Source organism: Atheta coriaria, unplaced genomic scaffold (assembly GCF_025399875.1).
Source record: "Atheta coriaria isolate IRGN ID8LTWV9N9 unplaced genomic scaffold, Caltech_Dcor_3.1 hic_scaffold_8_pilon, whole genome shotgun sequence".
Lineage (NCBI taxonomy): Eukaryota > Metazoa > Arthropoda > Insecta > Coleoptera > Staphylinidae > Dalotia > Dalotia coriaria.
The window spans coordinates 1,005,011-1,013,932 of record NW_027045450.1 but is presented as its reverse complement, the minus strand read 5'-3'; the positions used below and the strand labels follow the sequence as shown (position 1 = coordinate 1,013,932).

Here is an 8,922-nt window from a genome sequence, read left to right as displayed (position 1 = left end):
GTGCGGTGCGGTGCTAGCTGAAAAACCGATAGTACACATAAACACATATTCCACAACACACAAGTATTTAGATTATTTCAAGCAGTCACTATCATCCACAACGCAATATCAAACTGTTGATAAAACGTGTGAGTGTACGCCATGTTGTAAGTACGAGTACAAGTGCGTTTCATTTGCATACCAACTCATACTCTCATTCCAGCCGCAGCCTCATGGTATGCAACCTCTAGCAATAACACATAACATAATACAAAAGCATGTGTAATGAATAATATGCGTGGAAAAGATTCGCCGTATCAGTCCGCAGACATGTACAATCGTCGCAGTCGATCGAATTCGCGCGGCAGGCGTTATTCGCGTTCCAACTCAAGGTCGCACTCGCCGCCCTCAAGAAAACGACGCACTCACAAACGTAAGCATAAATCTAAATTTAACTCGATCAACATCAACACCGACATTCTTGTGAATTGCAGATCATCGCTATGATAGAGAGCCATCAATTGAAGAAGACCGAGAGCGGGATTATCGACGAGATAAGGAGTATTTCTATGAGGAGAAAGAACGCAGTCAGAGCCGTGAACGTGATCATCGTGAGCGAAAAGAACGGCATCGCGATTCGCACAGGGAGAAAGATTACAGAAGGAGTTCAGGAGGTAGTTCAAGATGGGGAGATGATAGGTCTAGGGATAGAGACCGAGAGAGGTATAGGGATAGAGAACGTGATCGTGATCGAGAAAACGGACGAGAAAGTGATGACAGGTAAATTGTTTCATTGTGTAGATTAATTTTAAACTAAAGTGTTTGTTTTTGTAGTGATAGTTCATGTGGTGGTGCGTTACTAGGCGCGAGTGGGTCGGAAATCATTGGCTACAAGAGTCAACCACCTAATCACACAATAATGATCAGAGGACTTGCTCAACACATAACAGAAAATGATGTATGTTACTCTTAATATCACCTGAAATTCCTCTAAATTGTATTTTTGTGTAGATAAGACAAGATATTATCCAGTGTGGATTGATGCCCAAAGATATTCGTCTAATTCGCAAGAAGGACACAGGTAATGCTCATAAAACAACCACTCTTACACTTTATCTATGTAGAACCATTTGATTATTGTACTTGATGTTGATGAATATGGGTATTGTATAGTTTCAACCGTGATTATGATGTGTTAGATTGGCTGAGGTAATATTGCCACTGGTGTGTATTGTGCTGTTTAGGTGCGTCGCGCGGTTTTGCCTTTGTCGAGTTTTCAACGGTAGGAGAGGCAGTCCGATGGATGGAAATGAAGCAGGTATCTTAGTTGTACACAAGGGTGACACACACTTGTTGTTGGTCCTCCTCGGTGGGGGCCGGTGGTCGTTAGTTATCGGAGGCGATAACGCTAGTCGATCCAACCAACAAGTAACATTTTCAATTTATTACCTACTCATTTTTTTCTCATCATTATATTAAAGAAAAAAGAAAAGAATATTTAAAAGAAAAAACAATAATAATCGAAAGAATTAAACTAGTCGAAGTAATATTTTAAAAGCTCAAAGAATAGAATTCAATTAAAGTCATAGTCATCATTTGGCCGGGATGCAATCAAATATGCTGGCTGCCTGGGCAGCAGAGGTCTCTTTAGTAAGAGGGGTGGGTCGCTTAGATGGGTAGCACGTGACTAATATGCGCTTTTGATGATTTACAGGGCATTTTAATGCTGCAAGATCAGTATAGAGCTATCATGCAATATAGCATTCCGAAAGAGTTGTGTCCGCAAAATGAGAAGGCACCATCGCACAAAGCATCAGCCGACTGGTTCTGTATCAAAGTAAGCCATCCAAACAATATAAAACAACCACAAAACCTACTGAAAACCTATTTATTCCAGTGTGGTGCTCAAAATTTCAAACGCCGTGAACTTTGCTTCAAATGTCACGCTTCACGAATGGAAAGCGAAGAAGGCGGCAGTGGTAGTGATGAAATTTGTAATTACACCACAAAAAGTAAGTATTAACCAAAACTAACCAACAAAAAAATAACAAGTAAATCATCCTAGCGATCATGTTGAGAAACTTGGATGCATTGACAACAGAAGATACAATCATGTCCGTCCTGAGTAATGTAATAGAAGAACACGTGAAGAAAATATCCGCGGTTGCAATCGGTCGTGATCCTTTGACGTCCACATCGCGTGGAATTTGCTATCTAGGTACCGAGTCCACCGTGGACGCGTTGAGCATTTTCGGTGCGTTGAATAATTTAAGTCCGCCATTAAGCATCGATGGGAAAACAGGTAATGCTGATGATAATATCAATAATGCTCATACTTATAATATCCGGAGTGTTGTATTACAGTCATATTGAGTTACTGCAAGTACAACATGGGCGACACGAAGCATTTGTACTCGGAGCCGGAGAATAACTTCAGCAGCAGTGCCTCGGTACCAACGAACTACACCCTCAACGATGTGGATAGTTTAGCAGAGTACTCCGCTAATAAATACGCAAAGAACGCTGCCGAATATCAGCATTATTTCAATTATTATAAGCATTACTTTACTCAGCAGATCAATGCTGGTAATTCGATTACTTTACAACAGGAGAACCAAATGGATGCAGCGAATGCAGCTGCTGCTGTCGCACAATCTGCGATTCAACAATTACAAGCGAATAAGACTTTCTTTGACACTACACATATGTCTGTACCGAATGGTACTGATGGAAAAAGATATCGTAAGTGTATAAAAATCAATATATCATTAATATAATTAATTGTTTTGTATGAAATTTCACAGCAATACCGGATGTAACAAAATACACCTATGAGAAATCAAGCGGATATTACTACGATGCATCAACGGGTCTCTACTACGACCAGAATTCACAATATTATTGGAACAGTGTCATCCAGAAGTATCTCTACTGGGACCGCGAGAAATTAACCTATGTCCTCGCTCCGAGTAACTACGATCAGACTGGTGTGGCCCAACCACCTGCCGAAGAACCCCAACAATCCATTACAAAGAAAACCAAACCGGAAAAACAAGACAAGGTGAAAGTGGCGAAGAAAATCGCCAAAGATATGGAGCGTTGGGCGAAAACCCTCAATCAGAAGAAGGATGCTCAACCACAACGTCCCTACGACTCAATCTACGGTGCTTCGAACGCTTCGGGATCAGCAGATATCGGTTTCTCCGTCCTTGAAAAGAAAGCCAACCAGAACCACATCAGTAATGGTTACACAGAGTCTGATATGTCCAATGCGCAAACTCCGCTTGTTGCCGCCTATGGCGGCGAGAGTGAATCCTCTGACGAAGAGGAAAAGACTAAAATCAACGATCTTGACTTCTTGGACTTCAACACGCTCATCTGCAACCTATGCAAACGCATGCTGCCGAATTCAGACGCGTTAACGAAACATGCGCAGTTTTCAGCGATTCACAAACAAAACTTGGAGAATCTAAAGTCAAAGAAGCGCAAAATCGACAGGGATAATGATAAACAGACGATTTATCGCGACCGCGCCAAGGAGCGACGTTTAAAATACGGCGATCCTGATGAACCAGCACCCAGTAAGCTCAAGGAGAAGTACCTGAAGTCCAGGGAGATGGAAATGCCACCCGTGACTTCCTCAGTGTTGGAACCCATCGGGGCTGATAACAAAGGCAACAAACTGCTGCAGAAAATGGGTTGGACTGAAGGCCAAGGCTTAGGCAAGTCCAATCAAGGCAGGACCACCATCATTCAAGCCGAACAACGTGTTAGCTCCGTTGGGCTAGGGAGCAAATCAGGCACGTATCAAGCTGTCGCCGGCGAATCATACAAAGACTGTGTGAAGAAAATGATGTACGCGCGGTATCAAGAGTTGTCCGAGAAGGATTAAGTGCACGCTGAGTTGAAATTGTGCCAAACGCAAACAGTTGACATTTCATTTCTATTGATTTACTTATTACGATGTTATAACTGATGATTGTATGGTTGTACAATAATATTAAAGCAAAACTGTACCACTTACATCTTGAGTTCGTTCTCTGTGATGATGTTAAAGTCAATTATGGTCAAACACGGCTCATTTGTAGGCGGCATCACCATTAGAACCGGCGAAGAACTTCGGGAAACATTTTCTGTTTTATTTTTTCCACTAGAAGTATTTTTACGCGTTTTCTTGCCGAATTTACTCCTGAACAGTGGGCGATCATCCTCGCGTTCCGGAGAACTCTCACTATCGTAATACATATTAATTTCTTTGTAATGCACAGGCGCAGCAACACGTTGTGTGTGACTTCTACTCGATGAAATGTTACACGGTCGTGTTTTTCGTGATTTCTTCACGCGGCGAGTACTTTTCTCTTTGACATCTTGTGTCAAACTCAGCGGAATCACCTCTGTGACACGATAATACTCCAGAAGTGCTTTAAGCAGGTTTCTTCCACACCTTTTATCTATTTTAAAGTTAAGAACACTACGCCGGTTGAAATAATTCTAACCTATAAATGTAAAGGATACAACTCTCTTCTGTGTAGGGTATAACAGCATCGGATGACTTTAATTTGTACCCAAACATAGATACTTCATACGAGTATGCGTTTAGTTTATCATTGAACGCTGTACAAAAGTAGCGTCGTGCAGTACCAGCTTTTGACGGACATGAGTTATACATGCATGATCTTGGATCGAAATCGTCCGCCATGTTTCCCAACAACTTCGGAAACAATATATGCCTTTCATTCCTGTATACATCATCGTAACTATTCCCGTAGATGAAACTACCCAGGAGGCTTGCATGTGCGTGGATATCAATTACAAAATCAATTTGATAGTCCTACAACGATATAAATAATAAAATTAGTATTTTTTAAGGTTAAAAGTTAAAATGTTAGGTTATACTTTGTTTTTTTCATACTCTGTCAAATGTGCAATGATTGCTGTTAAAGCAGGATGCGCAAATGGCGATGCACGATGCCACATGCGATTTAAGTCAGCGCCGATAATCGTACTGCGATAGTTACCAACAAATACACCATCAGGGTTTAACATAGGGATTATTTTGAATAAAATATGTTCACGTAGTTTAGTAGCAATAGAATGTGCGCTGATTAAGAGTTCAATCATTCCTACAAAAAAATATTTTAATTTTATTTCTTAAGATGGTGACTGAATAAGGTACCTTGACATACAAAACTAGTTGGAGCTTGCCCAGGATGCGTCCTTGCGATGATAACAACTATTCTACGTTTGGTCCCAGTGATAGGTGAATTGTTACCAATTGTTAGTAGATCCACAGGTCTTTTTTGCTTGTTAAACGTTTAAAAATGAATTAAATTGATTTAAGTTGGTATTTTTACTTACAATTGTGTTACCAATACACTCCCTTTTGAAACCTTCTCCTAAATCAGCGCATTTAGTCTCTAGTTGGCCCAAAAACGCTTGGGCTCTATTGTACCCATAAGGATAAGTCAACGCAAAATGATAAATCTCATCCTCTTTATCAAAAACAAACGCAAAACTCAAAACGTATTGATTTTTATGCGCTACCGAACGTTGATAAAACACCATACGTTTAGGAATACGCTGCCATTTTGATCTACTCGTAGATCTTACAATGGGTACCATTAAACCATCCCCGTTGAATAAATTACGCGCTTTACTGAAGTTTACAATGTTAAAAACCACTCTCTAGAGAAAATAATGAAAAATATTCTTTAGAAAACCAGAAAAAGAAAAAATAAATTACCTGTTGAAGTCTAACGTTATCCACGGTAAAATTAAACCAAAACCGCAATTTGGGACAACAAGTATCCGGCCGTACATAGAGGTCATACTCGTAGTCATTGACGAGGTCAACTCGGCCCAGATTTCCGGTCTCAAAGGAAGCGTCAAAGCAGAGGTGACCACGCTTGGCTTTACCAGAATGCCCCGCGGGGCGCATAATCAGCCGGTTGACATTACCCATTCCACCTTCTCCATCACTATCATCACTATCTTAAAAATTAAACAAACAAAAAAATGAAAGATTTAAATTTGAAGTTTAAAAATTACACACCATCAATAGCTTGCTGATAAATACTCGTATGTTGCAACGAATCAAAATTGAACATTTTCGGAGCACGTGGGAAAAAGGAATGTGCATCATGCAAAAAGGGTGCACTAGAAACCTTAAAAGTGGGTGTTGCTCAACTGATTCCTGAGTGATAAGTCTTCCTCAAGGTGTCAGCATGCAATCCTATTTTAAGTATCAAAGTTATCAATCAGAGGGGCATTAATATTCAATAAAATTGTATTTTTTGTGTGTTTATTTTGATTATTTCGCTAAATCCTCCTCTGATAAAGTGTATTGAAAGCGAGAAGCGTGCCGAGCTATAAATAGGCTCTCGATCGTGATTCAATCGCTTCCGATTTATCAAAACGCGGGTGCAAACTTTTTGCGCGCCCAGAAGGCTCGCGTGTTGATTACGAGGCAATTAAAACTCACCCTCGCCGAAATCGCCCATGATACTGCTGTCAGGCACGGAGATGCTAATGCAATGCTAAGATGGCGTCAAGTTGGACGCTTCGCGTGCCTGCGATACCCGAGGAACTCCTTCTGTTTGTGGTTATTTAGATTGTCAAGAGTACGCGTCATCAACAGTTCGAAGCAACGCCATGTTTGATCGATGCGACCTCATTACATTAAATAAAAAGAAAATTTTGCGCAAAATCAAAATATTTATTAAAAATTGATAGAAAATAGGGATAAATGAAGGAGCAATAATTTTTTTGGTTGTCAGAAGACCATGAGGATGGTTCTGGATAACCTAAAAACCGGAAATTGCCTAGATATTTATTTTTTTAGCTGAAAAATGATTTTTTTTACGAAATAATTGTTCTATTTGAGATTTAGATGTTTTAATAAAGATATTTTTGATGTTTTTGATAAGGAATTGATTGCAAATGTAAAAAAGTAGCCTTTTTGCGTAAAATTGAGGAAGCGATTGCGAAAGCAGGGCAAAACGGGTCGGCGTTTGGCTCACGGGCGGCGGCATGATGCACGCACGCGCCCCGCCCCCGCGCACACAATCGCGAGGGCGGCAGCCGGCTGCCCCGGGCCGGGATAAGACGTAAAAACGCGTGCGCACGCTATCGACCGCTTCGCGCGCGCGCCCCCGAATGCCTCGGCAACCCCTAGCCGACACCCTCCGCGCCATGCAACACCATTTAGTTATTGCACTCTCTGAATAACACTTGTGTTACGTTTGGTAGTGTACGTTATGTAATAATATCATTCCTTGCGTAATTACTTATTACTAATAATTCCTAAAAATCAACCGACGAAGCTAAAAAAAGAAGCAAGCAAAAAATAAAAGAAGAAAACACCGAACCAACTGTCTCTGAATTCAATCTACAAGCAACGCAAAACTACATCTCGTGTAACGAATTATTTCGACCATCCAGTACCAACAACAAGATTCAAACGAGGAAAAACGCCGTATGTACGTATACGTTTCGCCGGTTTTCTTAAAACTAAGTTCGACGCACCACGCCAGCAGCCAGCAGCAGAGTTAGTGATTGTGTGTGCGCGAGTGTGTGTTGTGTGTGTGTGCGCGCCGTTAGTGTGGTGGACCCGAAGTCGAGCAGCAGCAGCCTGATTCCAGTTTGCGTTGCACGCCATCCCGAAAAGTCACCCCCGTGGGTTGAACGAGACACCAACGACGCCGCCAGCACCACCACCACAGTGCCGCAGATATACGCGCGCGCGCTACTTTTTTCCAAAACTTCTCTCTATTTGTACGTGTTGTATTCGCGTAGCAAGTCAAATCCTAAATATCTATACTCCTAGCTAGGCATCGAACAATTTTGCAATACATTTTTCAAACAAATCGACCCGAAATACGTAAACAGTGAAGCAACACCATTTGGAAGCACTCCAGAGCGCAGGAGATTTTAAGGTAAGCGCACTTCCGGGTCATCTCATTCCGGGCGGTGGTACGCCTACGCCCGGAGTAGAAATTCACACAAGTCGAGGTGTAGGGTGATTAAACGCGCCGCGCCGGCATATAGAAAAGTGGAGCAAAGGAAATCTTTTTCGCCGGCAGCTCGTAAAACTAGTCGCATGTGTGTGTGTGTATGTGTGTGTGGAAGTGTTAAAAGGACGAGGGTGTCGGGGTTGTGGCGGTGTGAGTGTGCATGAATGCACGCTTTTACACACGCGGACGTGAAAGGGAGTTGGCATTCCGGGCGATCAATACTGGCGTTGGCCAGGCCATCGCGCGCCGGGCGCCGATCGCGGTAGCGAAACGCTTCCCAGTTGGCAAGGGGATGAAATTTGTGAATGAAACAAATCACTACGAACAAACCCAGCACGAAATTTTCATAAAACCTTCAAAATTTTCTTCTTAAAACTTTTATTTTTATTTATAAAAATAAAGTGTTTAAAGAGGCACGCCCACTTTTTGGGTTGTGTTTAAAATATTGAAGTATTAAATTAAACCGTTGGCATTTTAAGCGTTTTTTTTTTCATATAGCACACCCATAAATTAGTTTTAATGGGTTTAGATAGCGATAAAATCCGGATTTGATTTTTCGGGTCAACGATTTCAGACAAAACGCACCGGGTGGAATTAAGCCGGTATGTAAATGTGGCTCAAGGTGTGCGCGAGTTTTCCGGGCGTAGGCAAAAGTCACCCCGAAATGGGAACGCATAATGGCGGCGCATGCACTCGCTGCGCTTGGGGGCTGCGTCGCGAATACTGGGTTCGGCGGGTGCAATGTCCTCCGCGTATCCCGGCGGCCAGGGCGAGCCTAGACGAGCTGCACTCCAGCCACACCACAACCAAAAGGGGGGTGCAGGCATGGCATATAGGTGTACTAGACACAGCTAGACGCAAAACTATTACCCCAGGGGTAGCGTTCAGCTCCATCATCAGCTGTTTGCCGTTTTCGGGCAGTAACTAGCCG

The 8,922-nt window shown here is 42.2% G+C and overlaps 3 protein-coding genes across 14 annotated transcripts in view; 2 read left to right on the top strand and 1 right to left on the bottom strand.

Moving 5' to 3' along the window:
• The first annotated feature begins 3 nt into the window (after window positions 1-3).
• LOC135797529 (RNA-binding protein 5-like) lies at window positions 4-4,002 on the top strand. Of its 2 annotated transcripts, none has more exons than XM_065309934.1 (11): window positions 4-146; window positions 203-412; window positions 474-759; window positions 814-937; window positions 991-1,060; window positions 1,224-1,297; window positions 1,694-1,816; window positions 1,877-1,991; window positions 2,045-2,281; window positions 2,344-2,721; window positions 2,784-4,002. In XM_065309934.1, exons 2-11 carry the CDS (start codon window positions 265-267, stop codon window positions 3,869-3,871), a joined length of 2,643 nt encoding a protein of 880 aa, XP_065166006.1. In that variant the 5' UTR covers window positions 4-146; window positions 203-264; the 3' UTR covers window positions 3,872-4,002. The 2 variants fall into 2 exon arrangements, with proteins under 2 accessions (XP_065166006.1, XP_065166007.1); XM_065309935.1 differs by having other exon boundaries at window positions 8-150.
• Window positions 3,904-8,922, bottom strand: part of LOC135797531 (cytosolic carboxypeptidase 6) — a 5,467-nt gene continuing 448 nt past the window's right edge. Inside the window, exons 1-7 of one of the 3 annotated variants that reach the window (XM_065309939.1) lie at window positions 6,461-6,594; window positions 5,723-5,970; window positions 5,338-5,664; window positions 5,156-5,282; window positions 4,876-5,102; window positions 4,495-4,810; window positions 3,904-4,430 (exon numbers count right to left, since the gene is read on the bottom strand). In XM_065309939.1, coding sequence (XP_065166011.1) covers window positions 4,000-4,430; window positions 4,495-4,810; window positions 4,876-5,102; window positions 5,156-5,282; window positions 5,338-5,664; window positions 5,723-5,970; window positions 6,461-6,479 — 1,695 coding nt within the window. In that variant the 5' untranslated portion in view covers window positions 6,480-6,594 and the 3' untranslated portion in view covers window positions 3,904-3,999. Of the gene's footprint in view, window positions 4,431-4,494; window positions 4,811-4,875; window positions 5,103-5,155; window positions 5,283-5,337; window positions 5,665-5,722; window positions 5,971-6,031; window positions 6,243-6,460; window positions 6,595-8,922 lie in introns of those variants that run through there. The other 2 variants (XM_065309938.1, XM_065309940.1) reach the window with 2 other exon arrangements.
• The window catches only part of LOC135797537 (ELAV-like protein 3), a 14,378-nt gene continuing 12,624 nt past the window's right edge, over window positions 7,169-8,922 (top strand). For 6 of the 9 annotated variants that reach the window (XM_065309955.1, XM_065309949.1, XM_065309956.1 and 3 more), the window contains exon 1: window positions 7,172-7,913. The gene's annotated coding sequence lies outside the window, so the exon portion shown is untranslated. Of the gene's footprint in view, window positions 7,914-8,922 lie in introns of all 9 variants that reach the window. The other 3 variants (XM_065309953.1, XM_065309950.1, XM_065309948.1) reach the window with 2 other exon arrangements.

Bases quoted from the DNA above. Each gene is read 5' to 3' on its own strand.
- LOC135797529 (XM_065309934.1), top strand. From the start codon at position 265: ATGAATAATATGCGTGGAAAAGATTCGCCGTATCAGTCCGCAGACATG. The intron at 760-813 runs GTAAATTGTTTC...TTGTTTTTGTAG, and splicing joins GGACGAGAAAGTGATGACAG to TGATAGTTCATGTGGTGGTG. The intron at 1,992-2,044 runs GTAAGTATTAAC...AAATCATCCTAG, and splicing joins TTGTAATTACACCACAAAAA to CGATCATGTTGAGAAACTTG.